This window comes from Oncorhynchus gorbuscha, linkage group LG19 (genome assembly GCF_021184085.1).
Source record: "Oncorhynchus gorbuscha isolate QuinsamMale2020 ecotype Even-year linkage group LG19, OgorEven_v1.0, whole genome shotgun sequence".
Classification (NCBI taxonomy): domain Eukaryota; kingdom Metazoa; phylum Chordata; class Actinopteri; order Salmoniformes; family Salmonidae; genus Oncorhynchus; species Oncorhynchus gorbuscha.
In genome coordinates this window covers 41,854,773-41,874,155 of record NC_060191.1, presented here as the reverse complement: position 1 = coordinate 41,874,155, position 19,383 = coordinate 41,854,773, and the positions used below count along the sequence as shown (strand labels likewise).

General features: G+C 44.7%; 1 protein-coding gene and 1 long non-coding RNA gene across 8 annotated transcripts in view; one reads left to right on the top strand and one right to left on the bottom strand.

The window, feature by feature from the left end:
- The window catches only part of LOC124005273, a 28,757-nt gene extending 22,591 nt beyond the window's left edge, over positions 1-6,166 (bottom strand). The window contains exon 1 of the long non-coding RNA XR_006833595.1: positions 6,078-6,166. This is a non-coding gene — a long non-coding RNA (uncharacterized LOC124005273). The remainder of the gene's footprint in view (positions 1-6,077) is intronic.
- LOC124005271 (alpha-actinin-4) overlaps positions 1-19,383 on the top strand; it is a 48,337-nt gene that overhangs the window by 12,902 nt on the left and 16,052 nt on the right. For all 7 annotated transcript variants that reach the window (XM_046314374.1, XM_046314376.1, XM_046314373.1 and 4 more), the window contains exons 2-4: positions 17,711-17,825; positions 18,255-18,374; positions 19,119-19,205. In XM_046314374.1, coding sequence (XP_046170330.1) covers positions 17,711-17,825; positions 18,255-18,374; positions 19,119-19,205 — 322 coding nt within the window. The remainder of the gene's footprint in view (positions 1-17,710; positions 17,826-18,254; positions 18,375-19,118; positions 19,206-19,383) is intronic.

The window sequence follows — 19,383 nt, the reverse complement described above, 5'->3', positions numbered from 1 at the left end:
GCCCGCTGGTGCCTACCACCACTCAGTCAGACTGCTCTATCAAATCATAGACTCAGTTATAACATGATAACACACAGAAATACCAGCCTTAGGTCATTAAAATGGTCGAATCCGGAAACTATCATCTCGAAAACAAGACGTTTATTTCGGTGAAATATGGAACCGTTCTGGATTTTATTTAACGGGTGGCATCCATAAGTCTAAATATTGCTGTTACATTGCACAACCTTCAATATTATGTCATAATTACGTAAAATTCTGGCAAAATAGGCAGCCCAAACTGTTGCATATACACTGACACAATTTTACCTGGTTAATATTGCCTGCTAACCTTGATTTCTTTTAGCTACATATGCAGGTTTAAAAATATATACTTCTGCGTATTGATTTTAAGAAAGACATTGATGGTTATGGTTAGGTACACATTAGAGCAACGATACGCACCGCATCGATTATATGCAACGCAGGACACGCTAGATAAACTAGTAAACTAGTCATCAACCATGTGTAGTTACCTACTGATTATGACTGATTAATTTATTGTTTTATAAGGTAAGTGTAATGCTAGCTAGCAACTTACCTTAGTTTCTTACTGCATTCGCGTAACAGGCAGTTTCCTCGGAGTGCAATGAGAGGCAGGTGGTTAGAGCGTTGGACTAGTTAACTGTAATGTTGCAAGATTGAATGACAAGGTAAAAAGGTACAAATCTGTCATTCTGCCCCTGAACGAGGCAGTTAAACCCACCTAGGCCGTCATTGAAAATAAGAATGTGTTCTTAACTGACTTGCCTAGTTAAATAAAGATTAAATAAAGGTGTACAATAATAAATAAATAAATTATCGGCCAAATCGGTGTCCAAAAATACAGTTTTCCGATTGTCATGAGAACCTGAAATCGGCCCTAATTAATCGGCCATTCCGATTAATCGGTAGACCTCTACATTGCAAAACCTTCAATGTTGATACCTAGGTGTGTGGTTAGACTGAACTCTCCTTCCAGACTCACATTAAGCATCTCCAATCCAAAATTAAATCTAGACTCTGCTCCCTATTTCGCAACAAATCAACCTTCACTCATGCTACCAAACATGCCCTCGTAAAACTGTCTATCCTTCCTTGACTTCGGCAATGTCATTTGCAAAATAGCCTCCAACACTCTGCTCAGACTGCATTCAATTTGCAATCACAGTGCTGTCCGTTTTGTCACCAAAGCCCCATATACTACCATCACTGCGACCTGTATGCTCTCGTTGGCTGGCCCTCGCTTCATATTCTTCGCCAAACCCACTGGCTCTAGGTCATCTTTAAGTCTTTGCTAGGTAAAGCCCAGCCTTACCTCAGCACTCTGGTCACCATAGGAACACCCACCCGTAGCACGCACTACAGCAGGTATATTTCACTGGACATTGCCAAAGCCATCTCCTCCTTTGGCCGCCTTACCTTCCAGTTCTCTGCTGCCAATGACTGGAACGAATTGCAAAATTTACTGAAGCTGGAGACCCATATCTCCCTCACTAACTTTAAGCACCAGCTGTCAGAGCAGATCACTGCACCTGTACATAGCCCATTTTGTAAATAGATCATCCAACTACCTCATCCCCATACTGTTATTTATTTTTTGGGGTCCTTTGTACCCCAGTATCTCTACTTGCACATTCATCTTCTGCACATCTATCACGCCAGTGTTTTAATTGCTAAATTGTAACTATTTCGCCACTATGGCCTGTTTATTGCCTTACCTCATTTGCACACACTGTACATATACTTTTTTTCTATTGTGTTATTGACTTTTAGGTAGGTTTGTTTATTACACGTGTAACTGTTTGTGTCGCACTGCTTTGCTTTATCTTGACATGGTCGCAGTTGTAAATGAGAACTTGTTCTTAACTAGCCTACCTGGTTAAATAAAGGTGAAATAAAAATATATATAATAGTTCAATTCTGGCTAATTAATTACAGTCTTTGTTAGGAAGAAATGGTCTTCACACAGTTCGAGCCAGACAGCCCAAACTGTTGCATCTACCCTGACTCTGCTTGTACTGAACACAAGAGAAGTGACACAATTTCCCTAGTTAATATTGCCTGGGAACATGAATTTCATAACTAAATATGCAGGTTTAAAAATATATTGTGTATTGATTTTAAGAAAGGCATTGATGTTTATAGTTAGGTACATTGGTGCAACGACAGTGCTTTTTTGGGGGAATGCGCTTTGTTAAATCATCACCCATTTGGTGAAGTAGGCTGTGATTCAATGATAAATGATAAATTAACAGGCACCTCATTGATTATTTGCAACGCAGGACAACCTAGTTAAACTAGAAATATCATCAACCATGTGTAGTTTAACTAGTGATTATGTTAAGATTGATTGTTTTTATAAGTTAAGTTTAATGCTAGCTAGCAACTTACCTTGGCTCCTTACTGCACTCGCATAACAGGTGGTCAGCCTGCCACGCAGTCTCCTCGTGGAGTGCAATGTAATCGGCCATAATCAGCATCCAAAAATACCGATTATGAAAACTTGAAATCGACCCTAATTAATTGGCCTTGCTAATTTTTAATCGGTCGACCTCTAGTGTGTTTATGACATGATGCAGCAGTGAGTGTAATGCAGTGGATAACCCCGGGGAGGGATGGTAGATGGGGAGGCTGGTGAACTGGTTCGCAGTCAGTCAGTGATGTGGGCTGTGGTCGAGCCAGAGATCCTGTGCCGGGTGGGTTCTGAAGGGGCTCGGTCTGCCCCCCCCTTCCCCTGCATGGCTACATAGGGGCTGAGCTCAAGGGCTCCCTCCCACTCTCACTACATCACCTGTCACACCCCCTGACTGCAGAGGAGGGGTGTGTCGTCTGGTGAGGTGTTCTCCCCCTCCTAGTACTCATAACTTTTGGGATGAGTGTTTCTGTTGGATGTTGACATGTTGGGTGAGTTATGTGATTCTGCTCTCATCTGTGTATGGGTCTGATTAGGCAATGGCCATTTGGACAATAGTTAAGCAAGAATCTTGGCATTGTCGAACTGCTTTGCTTTATCTTGGCCAGGTCGCAATTGTAAATGAGAACTTGTTCTCAACTTGCCTACCTGGTTAAATAAAGGTAAGAGAAACACACACTATTTTTTTATTTTATAACTGTTTTTATATGCCTGTGTTTTGTCATCCATTTTGAGTGTGTGAGTGAGATCCTGCTGTGTGTGTGTCAGACATGTAGGGCTGTGAGTCATAAAGGGCCAGGTTGGTTGTGGAATGTCTGTTGGGGGGGGGGGGGCTGGTTCACGTTCACACATTAGATCAAACAAACACATCAGGGACAGAAATGTTGTGAAAGGATGTGGGATTGTCACTTCAAGATGCTAGCCAATTTTGGAACAAATGTTTCAGTCTGAGAAATGTCCCCCCCAAGGTGTTTAAAAAGAAATCGCTGTGGTGTGTCTGTGCAGGGGGTGGTGCACTTGGTGGTAAGCTGTTACATCATCGCCACAGTGACAGGCAGTTAAATGCGTTGCCTTATAAGGCAATGAGTGCGAGAGGCAGACAACGACAGGAAGAGGCAGTTAATGTGACAATGCTGTCTACTGGGCCAGCCTTCCTTTCTCGTTTGGTCACATTTTCTCATGCTCCCTCTTTCCCTCTCTCTCCTCCACATTGGATTTTGTTCTGGCCTTTCAAAGGTTTTCTACAAATACCCCTCCCCTTCCCCTCTGTCACATTCTGGTTTTCGTCCTTGATCTTTAAACCTTTGCCTGACTTAATGTTAATGAGAAAGGTATATATGATTGATTATTCCACTGCCAGAAGGCCTTGGTCTGAACGTGTTTTTGGTGATTTCAAACGAGCATTCACAAGATGAAACATTTTAGTTGAGTAGTGTCACGACTCTTTAATTTATAGGCCTAGGCTATGTTTCATAAAATGGGCTGTGGAATCCCATCGAGCATTCATAGTTTCAGATCTTGCAGACCAGACTGACTATCACTATTAAAGAGATGATTCCAGGCTGTGCTATTGCGGAGGCTGTTTTAGACATCTCCTCTGACTCTGAGAACCTCTGTGGAGGAGGTCACAGATTTAGAACAGATGAGGTGCAGGCTATTGAGGCCAGATACACACCTGCCACAGTGGGAATGTTTGGAATAAAGCAGAAATGTCACACTCCCCTTTATCTCTTTCTCTCACCAATGCTCTGAAACGAATCCCAGGAATGATTACCTAAGCATGTTCAGCTGGGCACAAATGCCAGGGTTCCCACCAAACATTTCTGCTTGTTCTTACATCGAAATGGAGTTGGAGTCATGAAGTTAGGACTGTTGCCTTTTGTTTTAGGACAGCGCTTATTCCAGGTACACCCATTTTGATTTGAGGAAATGACTATCCTCCCCCATAATCCTCTGACCAAATGACTCATTGGTACTCCAGTTCAATGTTGAGATGTCTGGGACAAGGGCAGCATCAAGTTCACAGTAACATGTTAAAAATGTGCTGTCGCTTGGCCACACACACTGAGAAGAATTTCTGTGTAGGTGTCAAGCAGACAGCTCACCCCCCACAATCTTGGCCAGCTTTACTGATGGTGTGGGTTGCTGGAGTGGTCATGTGGGCCTATGCAGAGGTGGTGGTTTTACCAACCGAGCACCCTGTTTGGTTGCAGTGAGTCTGCGGATTAAGTTTGAAATACCTCATGCCTGGCTGAGTAAAGTGAGAACTACCGGTTTGAGGAACGTCCTACTCATAGTTTGAGTAAGACGTCTACATGGGTTGATTCCCACTCATGTGGTTGCTACTCAGATGACCACAATTGCCTTGTTTAGAGTGCTTATGGTTGCTGTATTCGCCCCTCAGCTGTGCTTCACTGTCGTGCACTTCTTGTTTCTCTTTGTAATGGCTTCCCCTTTCAATGGCCAGGCGGAAAAGGTCAGCAGCCACTCTGGTTGGACTGCTTTTTGCTCTGGTAAGACACTACAGAGAAGGAGATGCTCTGGTAAGACACTACAGAGAAGGAGATGCTCTGGTAAGACACTACAGAGAAGGAGATGCTCTGGTAAGACACTACAGAGAAGGAGATGCTCTGGTAAGACACTACAGAGAAGGAGATGCTCTGGTAAGACACTACAGAGAAGGAGATGCTCTGGTAAGACACTACAGAGAAGGAGATGCTCTGGTAAGACACTACAGAGAAGGAGATGCTCTGGTAAGACACTACAGAGAAGGAGATGCTCTGGTAAGACACTACAGAGAAGGAGATGCTCTGGCTATAGTACAGATGATATCAGAAAATAACACATTTACACTCTCATTCATAACATTACTCAAATAGTGTTGTTTTCTGCTAATTAAAAAAATGCCTTGAATAAACAACTCAATTCTCATAGATTCGATTAGCAAAGAATTATCTGGTTTGAGTGACGGATGGAACCACACCCTTAAGTTGTCTCCCATCCTCCCATCATTGTCTAGACCACAGTAGGGGAAACCTGCATAGATGGATACATTATGTGGGAAGGCTGTGTCATCATTATGGTGACCAGCCCCGTTTTGATGCTGTCCACCATCACTGCTTACTCAGAGGCTGCAGGGAATTCAGACTGACCTAAGCAATATCAAAGCACCTGTTGGCACAGTACACATCCTCCCTGTTTGGCAGCATTTGACAGCTTTTTCTCCAACCCAGCACAGACATGCATAACCCTAAAATGATGCAATTAGTTCACCAAGGGTTAATGATGATAACTGCCAATACCTCTCTGGGGCTGCCAGATTGTGACTAACTCACAGAGCCATGTAATGACATCAGCCTATTTTGTTATTGCCTGAACTGTTGCTTTGTTATTAAAGGTCAAAACGTGGAAAGCAAATACACGTCTTTGGGGGTGGCCCGAAGTCGGGCATATGTAACTTACTCAAAGGTCTCGCAGTGCAACCGCAAACTAACTGAAGGTCATTTCTAATGTCAAGCAATTTCTTTACATGCCTTAATGGTAAAGTTCCATTTAGATACTCTGATGGTACATAATTGACATGCATGCAGTTTTATGACTACTAACTTATACGGAAGAGTAGAAACGGGTGAAGAATACTTACCATAAATCATGGTCTATCAGAATGTGTGTGCCACAGACTATGGTCTGTCTGCATGCCTCCATTGTGTGAGATTCAATGGTTGTGTTTCCAGGCGTTGGCCTCGAACTGGGAGGAGACTGAAAGGGATCCTTATCTCATGTTTGATGCCCCACAATGCCATTTTAAGAATCCGGATAGGGCACAATCCTTAAGAGCTCGCCTCTGCGCAGGGGAGGAGAATTTGGGACGGAAGGAAACCCCTTTAATTGAAATTTCCATTTATTTCCAGACCTGTCATGCCGACTACATTCAACATGTGAACCCTGCTGCAGTATCTCGCTGACCTGTGATTTATTTTGGCATTATACCCCATGTATTTATAGGTGTCCATGTCTGTGTTTGAATTGGAAAGGCCCAGTCTTCCCCTAAGCCAACTGCCAAAACGATGTCTGGAGCACTCTATTTAGTGTGCAAACTCTTATCTCCTTTCCTGACAGGATTGGGTGCGTTTACATTTGGCATTTTCTCTGAAAGTGATCGGGATCCATGAGTGGCCGTGAGAGCATTTCCTTGGCAAACACATCAGTAGTAGTGTAAAGGTTGCTATTCGTTATGAAACCGTGAACAGACATGACTATCCCCATCTTATCTTGGAGTGAGCTCAGTTATTTACGGCACATTTTAGATGCACCAATGTGGAGTATCACGCTAAGATTGACTTAGAGTTTTCTGGTTTCTAAGTTTGTTAGCTGTGGCGGTGTTGCACTGATAAATTACTATCATTCCTAATGATTCATATGAAGACAAGACAGTCTGCATCCAGAAAGGAGATTAAAGGATGGGCAGCTGATTAGCCAAGTCGAAGTGTTTGTGAACGGGTGGTGTGAGGCGGGTAGCAATGCAGTGTGATGTCAAATACAGAGTTAGAGCGCCTAAGGTTGCTGATTCTAGTGGCTGCAAGAGCTGTGGAGCCCAGTTTTATCTGCCCACTGACTCGGTCTCTTGAAGATCCAATGCTGCCATTTTTATTAACCTTTCTAGCGCGGGGGTTACTAGCGGAACACCTCCACAACATTCTGCTGAAAAGGCAGCAGGTGAAATTTTAAAATATATATTTTTATACTTTCACACATTAACAAGTCCAATACAGCAAATTAAAGATATTCCTTTGTTAATCTACCCTTCATGTCCGATTTTAAAAAAAAGCACAACATATGATTATGTTAGATCACCGCCAAGTCGAAAGACAAAGATAGGAGTCACAAAAAGCAGAAATATAGATAAAATGAATCACTGACATTTGATCTTCATCAGATGACACTCATAGGACATCATGTTACACAATACATGTATGTTTTGTTCGATAATGTGCATATTTATATCCAAAAATCTGTTTACACTGGCGCCTTACGTGCAGTAATGTTTCGATTCCAAATCATACGCTGATTTGAGCAGAAATACTCATAATAAACATTGATAAAAGATACTAGTGTTATTCACATAATTAGACTTTCTACTTAATGCCACCACTGTCAGATTTCAAAGAAACTTTACGGAAAAAGCATAATCTGAGAATGGTGCTCAGATCCCAAAACAGCCAGAGGAATAGCCGCCATTTTGGAATCAACAAAGTTAGAAACAACACCATAAATATACACTTACCTTTAATGATCTTCTTCAGAAGGCACTCCCAGGAATCCCAGTTCGACAATAAATGACTGATTTCGACAATAAATGACTGATTTGTTCCATCATTTATGTCCAAATATTCACATGTTGGCGTGTTCAGCCCAGTAATCCATCTTCATGAGGCGCAAGCATTTAATCCAGACGACAACTCAAAGTTCCGTTACATTGTTTGACTTGTTTCTAAAGCACTATATGGAATCAGTCGTTAGGATGTTTTTAACATGAAACATCAATAATGTTCCAACTGGAGAATTCCTTTGTCTTCAGAAAAGGCACTGGAATGAGAGGTAACTCTGTCTGGAGCGCGCGTAATGAGACCGAGGCACTATGCCAGACCACTGACTCCAACAGGTCCCATGAGCCCCTCCTTTATAGTAGATTCCTCATTCAACTTTCAAAAGACAGTTGACATCTAGTGGAAGCCCTAGTAAGTGCAACCTCATCCATATCTCAATGTGTACTCTGTACGCAAAGCTTTGAAAAACTACAAACCTCAAATGTCCCACTTCCTGGTTGGAATTTTCAGGTTTTCGCCTGCCATATGAGTTCTGTTATACTCAGTCACCATTCAAACAGTTTTAGTAACTTCAGTGTTTTCTATCCAATACTAATAATAATATGCATATATCGGCATCTGGGACAGAGTAGGAGGCAGTTCACTATGGGCACACTATTCATCCAAAAGTGAAAATGCTGCCCCCTACCCCAAAAAGGTTAAAATGTATTTCTAGGTAACAATTAAAGCTACAATATAACTTTTTGGGTGACTGCACCAAATCACACATAGAAATGTGAGTTGTAGATCATTCATTGAAAGAAAGTCTTAAGAAGCAGTAGATATTTTCTGTGTGCTATTTCTATGCCTTCTGATAAGTTTTCTTTTAGTTTTTGTATCTTTTGGTTTTGTACACCATCTTTCATCTTTGGTTATGGACAATACACTACAGTTAAAGTTTGGGGTCACTTAGAAATGTCCTTGTTTTCCATGAAAATACATGAAATTAGTTGCAAAATAAGTAGGAAATATAGTCAAGACATTGACACGGTCATAATTATTTTTAATTGAAATAATAATTGTCCTTCAAACTTTGCTTTCATCAAAGAATCCTCAATATGCAGCAATTACAGCCTTGCAGACCTTTGGCATTCTAGTTGTCAATTTGGTGAGGTAATCTGAAGAGATTTCACACCATGCTTCCTGAAGCACCTCCCACAAGTTGGATTGGCTTGATGGGCACTTCTTGTGTACATACGGTCAAGCTGCTCCCACAACAGCTCAATAGGGTTGAGATCCGGCGACTGTGTTGACCACTCCTTTATAGACAGAGTACCAGCTGACTGCTTCTTCCCTAAATAGTTATTGCATAGTTTGGAGCTATGCTTTGGGTCGTTGTCCTGTTGTAGGAGGAAATTGGCTCCAATTAAGCGCCGTCCACAGGGTATGGCATGGCGTTGCAAAATAGAGTGATGGCCTTCCTTCTTCCAGATCCCTTTTACCCTGTACAAATCTCCCACTTTACCACCACCAAAGCACCCCCAGACCATCACATTACCTCCACCATGCTTGACAGATGGCGTCAAGCATTCCTCCAGCATCTATCAATTTTTCTGCGTCTCATGAATGTTCTTTAATCTAAGTTTGAGGTGTTCAGATCAATCTGTCCATAACACTTTTTTCCCCCCAATCTTTCTCTGTCCAGTGTCTGTTCTTTTGCCCATCTTAATCTTTTATTTTTATTGGCCAGTCTGAGATGGCTTTTTCTTTGCAATTATTCCTAGAAGGCCAGCATCTTGGAGTTACCATTTCACTGTTGATGTTGAGACGTGTGTTTTGCGAGTACTAGGAGTACTATTTAATGAAGCTGCTGGATTAGCTAACACAACGTCCCATTGGAACACCGGAGTGATGGTGGCTGGTAATGGGCCTCTGTACGCCTATGTAGATATTCCATAAATCAGCAGTTTCCAGCTCCAATAGTCATTTACAACATTAACAATGTCTACACTGTATTTCTAATCAATTTGATGTTATTTTAATGGACAAATATTCTTTTTTCAAAAACAAGGACATTTTTAATTGACCCCCCAACTTTTGGGCAGCAGGGATGGCAGGTAGCCTAGTGGTCAGAGTGTTGGGCCCGTAACTGTGAAGGTTGCTGGATCGAATCCCCGAGCTGACAAGGTAATCTGTCGTTCTGCCCCTGAACAAAGCAGTTAACCCACTGTTCCCCGGTAGGCTGTCATTGTAAATAAGAATTTGTCTATTTAAATAAAGGTTCAATTAAAAAAAAAAATATATATATATATTTCACAGCTGTTTAGATGAACAATTAGAATGTTTGCAACCAGGAAGTAGTTAGTGCATCTTTAAGTACCTTACTGTGATTGTTTCCAATTTAAAATGAGCAATTTCTCAAGCAAGAATTTTGATAGGAGTGGTCTGAGTGGGGAGGGGACAACGAGCTGGCAGAGAGGTTTGGAAATGTCTTATTGGTCTATTAACTAATTTACCACCTGGTGGTGTCACTGGGCAGGCCATAACTCCATCCCACCAAAACTGAAATTTCAGACTGTCTTTTCGAACAGCTCTTACACTAAAAGGGCATTTAAATTTTTTTACAGGATTATTCTTATCTTGTGGAAATGTATATAAAACACAAGAAAATTGTTTTTGACTGCACTGGGCCTTAAATTACAGTGGCTCTTTTTTTGTAGGTAGCGTTCATCTATGGCAACACTTATAACAGTGGTGAAAGTATTTAGTTTTTAATAAAACATTTTTTACCACAGTTCAGTTGCGAGGTCCCTGTCTGTTCACACCTCTGACGCCTTGGCCCTCTCTGGCCTCACTGCTCTCTTTCCGTGTTCTTGCCCAAAACACCATGACCCAAACCAGCCGCACCTCAAAGTTTGCTCTCACTAGACATAGTTGGCATTCCTGACATCATGCTAATTGAGATGACAGTCATTCCTTGACGGCTCTCTGGACTCTCCCTCCACTTCGCTGGTTTAACCCAGCCTCTCAGCTGAGCTAAACTGGAGCGCAGATCTATGGAGCGGTGCACATCTGGAAGATTCCCTCGCAGGCCACTGCCACAGTCCCAGCCTCTCATTAAACACTCATCCTCTCACTGAGCAGGGAGGGAGTGGGGAGGCTAGAGTGGGCCGACATATTTCCTGTGTCAGCTGAGCTGCCTGTGGCCTACATACTTTACCCAGCAATGCCCCGGGCTGCTGCTGAATGGATACTACTAGGCCTGTTCTCCTCACTGTGACCGCTGCCCGGTGACTCTTTTACAGTCTAACTTTTTTTTAAATTAAATTTTAAAACAATTTTCTCCCCGTTTTCGTGGTATCCAATTGTTGTAGCGATGAGACAAGATGGTAATGACTAACAACTCCCGTACGGGCTCGGGAGAGACTACGGTCAAAAGCCATGCATCCTCTGAAACACAACCCAACTAAGCCACACTGCTTCTTAACACAGCGTGCCTCCAGCCGCACCATGGTGTCGCCGGAAACACTATGCACCTGGTTACCTTGGTTAGCGCGCACTGCGCCAGCCCCGCCACAGGAGTCGCTGGTGCGCGATGAGACAAGGATATCCCTACCGGCCAAACCCACCTTAACCCGGACGAAGCTTGGCCAATTGTGCGTCGCCTCCCGGTCGCGGACGGCTGCAACAGAGCCTAGGCGCAAACCCAGAGTCTCTGGTGGCACAGCTAGCGCTGCGATGCAGTGCCATAGACCACTGCCCCACCCGGGAGGCCTTACAGTCATCCTTTTAAGGTAGCTGAGAGATTCTCCTAGGACTGCCTTCTCGGCCCAACTAAATCCTAGACCAGTAACTAGAATTACAGCATGTGCGTCAAGTGTGTGTTTGTGTCCGTGGTCAGATAAAGTTGTGTAATTTGGTATGTGTATTGAACATGGGAGCTGCAGGTGTTTAAGCCTATACGTTGTGACAATAGTTGAGTCTAATTGTCAGTTGACATTAAGCAACAGTCTGTGCTGAGAGCACTACTATTGACACACAACAGTCCACATTTGCACAATGGTGTGTCCTTACTGTCCTTAGTGTTGACTTGCTGGTCTGTAGGCTGTGGCCCTATACTGCTGTAGCTGTACCCCTCCTCCCAGCCTGGCTCATTCCCCAGGTCTTTCCTTGTAACAGGATCTGGCCATAGGCAGGTCACTGAAAGGGTTAACCGAGCGGTGGAGCCCCGTCAGTGAAACCCAACCTGGCCTCTCACAAAGACAGGAAGCTACATAAATAAATCAACAAATAAACAGCGCTTCCCTCTGCTGGAAGTTTCTACGGTGCAAAGTCCAAAATATTCCCCCGGTATTTACTCTCTCTGTTGTACCCCCCCCTGTGGCAAGAGACTTCTAAAGAAAGGCCAGTAACAGCACAGGACTGCAGCACTAATTCTTGTAGGTCCCTACTTCTCTTTAGGCAGTGCTTCCTCTAGTTGAGTCAACCTGACCTGGGGACAACTCTCCTGCCCACCATTGCTGTGCAGAACAGACTGTGTCCCACTCCCAATTCTCTCCTTCCTCCCAAAGTGTGCACTTGTTCACTTCCCTTCTCGGATTTGAAAGAAAAGGCCTGTTTATAAGAAATTACGGGTAACTCCCACCAGCTCATGCCTCTACCAATCCAACACTTTTATGCTTTGTGGGGTGGAGTGAACTAGTCCGCACCTCAGGAGGCAAGAGAGATGTATTGGGACACAATCTGAGACTCTTCTCCACTAGAGGTGTAGCCTACAGCCATTACATATCATGAGGTGGAGGTCATGTGTGGGTCACTGTCATGTTACATTGTACCTTCATGCATCATATTCACACCTCAACCAAATCGCTTTCCCCCTTTTCCTCTCCTCCTCCTCTGTTTTACTGGGCGACCATAAGAAAGCGCACACTAGAGATGTCAGGATAAACTCTATCAGACCTGTTTATCAGCTTCTGTTTACAGCAGTTTGCCCTAAATGGTCATTACTACTGAAAAACTGAAACAACACTTTCTCACTGGTTAAGAATCTGCACTCGGACGAGTTCCTCTCTTAGTGATGGCTTGTCAGCACACGGAAGTGTGTGTGTTTAAATTTTTTTTTTTTATGATCACTTGTCCAGACCTGACGGGGTAATGAGAGCAGAGCGACAACGGTACCAGGACATGCTCTTTTAAAGGCTTCTGTAATAGATGGGGCTGAGCCAGTCGCAGGGAACAGCCCAGGGCTTCTGTAATATAGGGGCCGGATCAGGGAGGGAGCCAGTCATAGGGAACAGCCCCGGGATATACTACTCCACCATTTAATTAATCTCTACCAGAAAGTCTGTGTTGAAAATGGTTGAGGATGAGTACTCGCTACTGATGGTAGACTCTGGCCATGCATGAGTTTGGACTGGAGACCGGCTTTATGTAGGTAGAGTCAGAGATGGTAAAGGCCTACAGCAATAAAAACATGACGACCATCAACGAATCCAATTCCCTCAAGGTTGCTTTGTGTCTTGCTGTATTACATTTTGGGAATTGAGCAGTGAGTCCATGATAAAAGCATGGATGACGGTGGTGGAGTGGTGCGTCACTGTCTATGGTGGAGCTGACCTTGAGAGAGTGCTGACATTGTTCAAACAGCTGTTTATGCATTCTGCTGGAGAGTGGTTCTGTCTGGGGAAACCGAACCCTGGCAGCGCTTTTGCATTTTCGTGTAACCACACCTCACCCCTCTGGATGTGCTGATGCTCTGCACGCTTCCCTCACTACACTACATGAGCTAAAGTATGTGGACACTGCTCTCATTTGAAAATCATGGGCGGGGCAGCAGGTAGCCTAGTGGTTAGAGCGTTGGCCTCGTAACCGAAAGGTTGCAAGGTCGAATCCCTGAGCTTGACTAGGTACAAATCTGTTGTTCTGCCCTTGAACAAGGCAGATAACCCACTGTTTCTAGACCAGTTAACCCACTGTTCCTAGGCCGTCATTGAAAATAAGAATTTGTTCTGACTTGCCTAGTTAAATAAAGGTCAAATAAAATTTAAATAATATGGAGATGGTCCTCCCCTTTGCTGCTAGAACAGTCGGCGGTTTCAATTAATTCCAAAGGTGTTCGATGGGGTTGAGGTCAGGTCTCTGTGCAGGTCAGTCATGTTCTTCCACACTGATCTCGACAAACCATTTCTGTATTGACCTTGTTTTGTGCACGAGGGTGTTGTCATGCTGAAACAGGTGAGGGCCTTCCCAAAACCTTTGCCACCAATTTGGAAGCACAGAGTCATATACAATGTCATTGTATGCTGTAGTGTTAAGATTTCCCTTCACTGGAACTAAGGGGCCAAGCCCGAACCATGAAAACAGCACCAGACCATTATTCCTCCTCCACAAAACTTTAGAGTTGTCACTATGTGATGGAGCAGGTAGCGTTCTCCTGGCAAACCCAGATTTGTCCGTCGGCCTGCCAGATGGTGAAGCGTGATTCATCACTCCAGAGAACTCTTTTCCACTCCGGAGTCCAATGGTGGCGAGCTTTACACCACTCCAGCCGACTATTGGCAATGCACATGGGGATATTAGGCTTGTGTGCAGCTACTCTACCATGGAAACCCATTTCACGAAGCTCCCCGACGAACGGTTATTGTGCTGAAATTACTTCCAGAAGCTGTTTGGAACTTTGTAGTGAGTGTTGCAAACGAGGACAGACTATTTTTTTACGGGCTTCGGCACTCGGTGGTCCCATTCTGGGGGGTGATCCTAGATCAGCACTCCAACATTGCTTTATGCGTATGGGCCCTGGTCATTCTCCCATACATGCATGGCTCGGGGTAGTCAGTTGCCAAACTCCCTTGAACTTGATGGAAGTGGTGTCGGATAACCAAGCTTCCTCCTGCTCAAAGTGTGTGTTTGTGTGCTCTTGTCAGGAAAATACCATTTAAGTCCTAGCAGTCAACTAGTGAAATAGGCTGGAGTGTGGTGCTGGTGGACAGGCACAATGAGCTACCTGTTGCTGTGTGTTTTGAACAGTGTGGTTATCATGCGACTACTGCGTGAGACAAAGGGCATCTCACAGAACTCTAGTGCCTTGGCCACCAGGCAGACCTAACTAATTGAGCTGTAGCCTAAGAATAGGTGGCTTTGTGTCGGCCAAGGTGTTGCTGACTGACTCCCAGACCTGGCTGCTACCTTCCTGTACTCACTCAGAGGTGGACGACACAGGAGCTCATACAGCAGCAGTCATCATAATGATGACGATAATAACTTTATAATCAGTAGCATGTGAGTTTCCTCTGTTCACTGGTTTCCTCACCTTTGTGACAGTTGAGAACACACAGTATCCCCCCCCCCCCCCCCCAGTCCATGTCCCTGACTGGGCCCGTTAGCCGTTGTCCCTTAGGCCATATTGATTTCTCCCACAAACACACGGCAGGGCATAGCTGCTAGCAGACGTTCCACTGATTTACCAGCTTCTCTTCCAGAGCTAACCTGGCCCTGCTGCTGTATGTTGGTGCCCGGCTTGTTTTCTGACTGGGAGACAGTGTGTTACTGACTGATGAGAGTGCGCTCATCAGTGAGGGATTTTATTACAGCAGGCAATGCTGTCATGGGGAAGGCACGGCGGTTGTGCAATAACATTGTGTGCGAGCCTACCTCATTCTTTCTAGGTGCAGCCAGCCAGCCACACCTTTACCTGTTTAGTGTGTCACAAAAGCAGATGTTTGACTAGGGTGCTGCGTGCGGCGTCAGGGAAATTGTCGGAAGGAAGAAATGTGTGTGTAGGTAGGCTATGTGGGTTGTCGGTTCTTGCGTCTCCCTTGCATTCCTGCTCGGGGAGTGCTGCTGGTGGTGGGTCGGTCGGTTGGCAGGCAGAGACTGGAGTTGTTTGTCTCCTTGTTGGATAGCCCAGGTTTTAGACATCTATCTACATGACCCTTAACCCCTGTGAGGTTCAGCCCTGACGCAAAGACCGAAGGTGACCTTTGCTGTGGTCAAACTGAGCAGAACACAGCAGAACTCAGAGCAGAGTTATTTTGATCCTCGTTAGCCAGCTGGTGGGAATACCATACCACCCCCGAAAGTAGCCTTTGGAGAGACAAAACATGTTTTTTATCTCCAAGAATATTGACACGGTTTCCTCCTGGCTGTTGCCCTGTGTGTCTGTCCAGGTCGTTGTTTGTAGACCGAGAGCAGATAATTCTGTAATCCACTTGACCTGTGTTTTACTAGGATCTGTCTTGAGTGGCAATGATCCTGCTCTGTTCTTCAACACCACAAGAATAGTGTCATCTAGTTGTTAGTACTGCGCACACTCAACCAACACATACCTGGCCATAGAAGGGCAAACTATTTGACTAGTAGAGTCAACGTTTGTTGCTGAACTCTGTTATCACAAGGAAGTAGAAAACAATATATATATTTTTTTTCAGTTGGTGGTTTTGTATCATGTAGGCTATTGGTGTCTAGCTAGAGTAAATAGAATGCGACCTCAATCTCTATGGTCAAGTTAGTTTGTTGTCTTGGTAATTATCAACCATGTTGATTTTTTTTTTGCCATTTTGTTTTTGTATTTTAATGGTACTGTGCTATGCCACATCCCTGCTCAGTTGGAGGCCGATGGCTTGCTGCAACGTGGGGGAGCATTGTTGGCAGGGGATGTTTGTGTCAGCCCTCCTCCCCTGTGCTTGTGGGTCTCGCTCAGGCAGGGGAGTGGGGGGCTGGGAGGCAGGGAGCGGGCTGACGGGACTCATTATATACATGCTGCTCAATGGGCCCTTTGTCTGGCAGCCCTTCGGAATGGGGGGAGAACCAGGGCCAGCACCATGTCATAATGTTGTCATAATGTTGTCATACCGCAACACACCGTAACACCTTGATGGGCCATGCCTATCCTGCTGGGAGGGAGGGTCGACTGATCCCAACTTTGAGTTGGGGAAACGAGGCTTTTGGGGAGAAGGTGAAAGAAAGGGTGGGGCGGGCAGAAAGGAGTGTTCAAGCGGTAGCTCAGATGGGTTGAAATGGTGCCATGTTGGGTCTCGTTGACTCTGGACAAGAGGAGCAAGGGTTAGTGTCCCCTATCGCTACTGTTTGACCCACTCAGGAATCGGTGTGTTTTACTGGTGTTGGTGTGTATTACAGAAGCTATGTTCCAGTCTACTACACACACGGGGCCAAGAACCACAAGTGGTCCTCTTCTGATGCCATTTCTGACTGATAAAGAATAGCCCAGTCTGAAAGGAACATCATTTAGCTCACATTTCAGTTTTCTTCTCTGTGGGATTTTTTTCTTCCTTAAAAAAGAAAAAGAAGTAATTTGGGGAGAACATTTTTAACCCTCCACTAATGAATAGTGTGTGCAACAAGTTTTCAAAATAAGTACATTCAAAACACGTGTTTTCCACTGACTGTTTGTCACTAGAAAGTGCCTCGTGACCTAATGTAGGGGGGGATAAAACATGAATATTTTTTAGTCATGTGTACAGTTAGCCTGATTCCCGGATCTGTTTGTGCTATCAAGTCAACTCCTTGCCATGCGAGCCCTTTAATGTTTGGCATGACAATGAGTTAACATGGTGGTACAAACAGAGGTGTGACCAGGATAGCGTACACCGCAGTATATCAACCTTACAGCTCACTCACCTATCGCCTAAAGCACTCGGTTAAATACTTACTGTTAGTGGAAGAGATTCATAAAGAGGCTCGAAGCATGAGTGCTGAAATAGGATCAGTTTTGCCTTTTTAAAATCCTAATGAATATGATTATATGGACAGGAGGACCTGATCCTAAATCAGCACTTCTACTAATTAATTATATTACTAGGTAAGTTGACTGACAATGCATTGACCTGGGTAATAGTTATAGGGAAGAGGAGCATGGATGAATGAGACAATTTTTGTTCGACCTGAAGAGTGCCTCTTAGCCCTCCAACACCACTCTGTGCCCTCTCTGACCTCACTTCCTGTCTCTCTCCAGACGTTCACGGCCTGGTGCAACTCCCACCTGAGGAAAGCAGGCACGCAGATCGAGAACATCGAGGAGGACTTCAGGGATGGCCTCAAACTCATGCTCCTGCTGGAGGTCATCTCAGGTGAGCCAACCCGTCAACTAGATCGTCATTACACATACCAAGCTCAACTACCACAGCTAATCTACTTTACTGCACCTCAGCACCAATATACTGTTGCTTGGGCTTTGGTCAAAAGTAGTGCACTATGTAGGGATTAGTGTACCATTTGGGTAGACAGAGTGCAGTGCCAGAAACAGACTCTCTAAAGTACTAGTGTCTCCTGTTCTTTTGATACCTTTTCATCTAAGCAGTCTGGTCGTAGTCCATGGCTTTGGCCCTGTAGATGTTGTCTGTTTTGACGAGCAGCCCTGTGAAGGGTGATACTGTGACTTTAAAAGGAGCTGAGCCTGTCTGTTTTGCTGAGCCAGTGGAAAGGGCTGTTTTTGTCATGGGACTCTGGGCTCACTGCATTTTGTTTGCCTGTTTGTGTCCGTGTGTGTTCATCCACAGGGGAACGGTTACCTAAGCCCGAGAGAGGCAAGATGAGGGTCCACAAGATCAACAACGTTAACAAAGCGCTGGACTACATCGCCAGCAAGGGGGTCAAGCTGGTGTCCATTGGCGCAGAGGGTCAGTTTAGCTACCACACAAGCACTGCACACACACACACACACACACACACAGAGAGAGCACAACTCCAAAGCTCACAGAATCCTGCCAAATACATCTCCCACTTGGGAGCAAAGGCATTTGGCTGGAGAGGGAGGGAGCTCTGGGGGAGGGGCCCTTCACAAGGCCAGTAAATCAGGAGGAGGAACGGCTGTGCGCGCCCGACTCTGACGGTGCGACAGTGACCTTTCTGCTCCAGCTATCATGACAAACGGCCCCGCCAGCCTCCACTCCTCATTCCTTACTGCATGATGCACACAGCCCATTTGACATCGCTCCAGTGTAGCCCTCTAGCCCCCACCACCCAGACCAGCAGCCTACCACCCTACACCACCAAAGGACAAATGGCGAGACCGAGGCAGGCAGAGAGGGGGATATAAACTAAGTGACTGATACAATGTTGAAGCGTTGGATGTTCACAGGGGGACAGGCAAAACCATTGTCTCTTATCTGTTCAAAGCCACCGCAACAACTTGGGACATTGCTTGAATGCATTATGCATGCCTCACCCAGACAGATTTGCATTTGCACTGTAAATGACATATATTTGAAGTTCACAAACGTCTGCAGAACTAGTCCCAGATCTGTTTGTGCTATTATGACAAGTTGTTGACGTGACAGAACAAACAGATCTGGGTTCAGGCTAATTCATAACTGAGTTGATATTTAATTGTATTTATGAGTGATAACCCCTTTTTCTCTTAGAAATTGTGGATGGCAACGCCAAGATGACCCTGGGCATGATCTGGACGATCATCCTCCGCTTCGCCATCCAGGACATCTCCGTGGAAGGTCAGTCTCTCTCCTTTCAAATCTCTCTTCTCCTTCACCCCCCCCCCTTCCCCAGGCAGCTCAGGTTGGTTTAGAAAACAAAACTTTGCTTTGTTCTTCCTCAAAAAACAATTGAGGAAGAACCTGGGGGATGTCACTCCTTAAATCATATTCATTGATCCATTGCTGCTCTATGTTC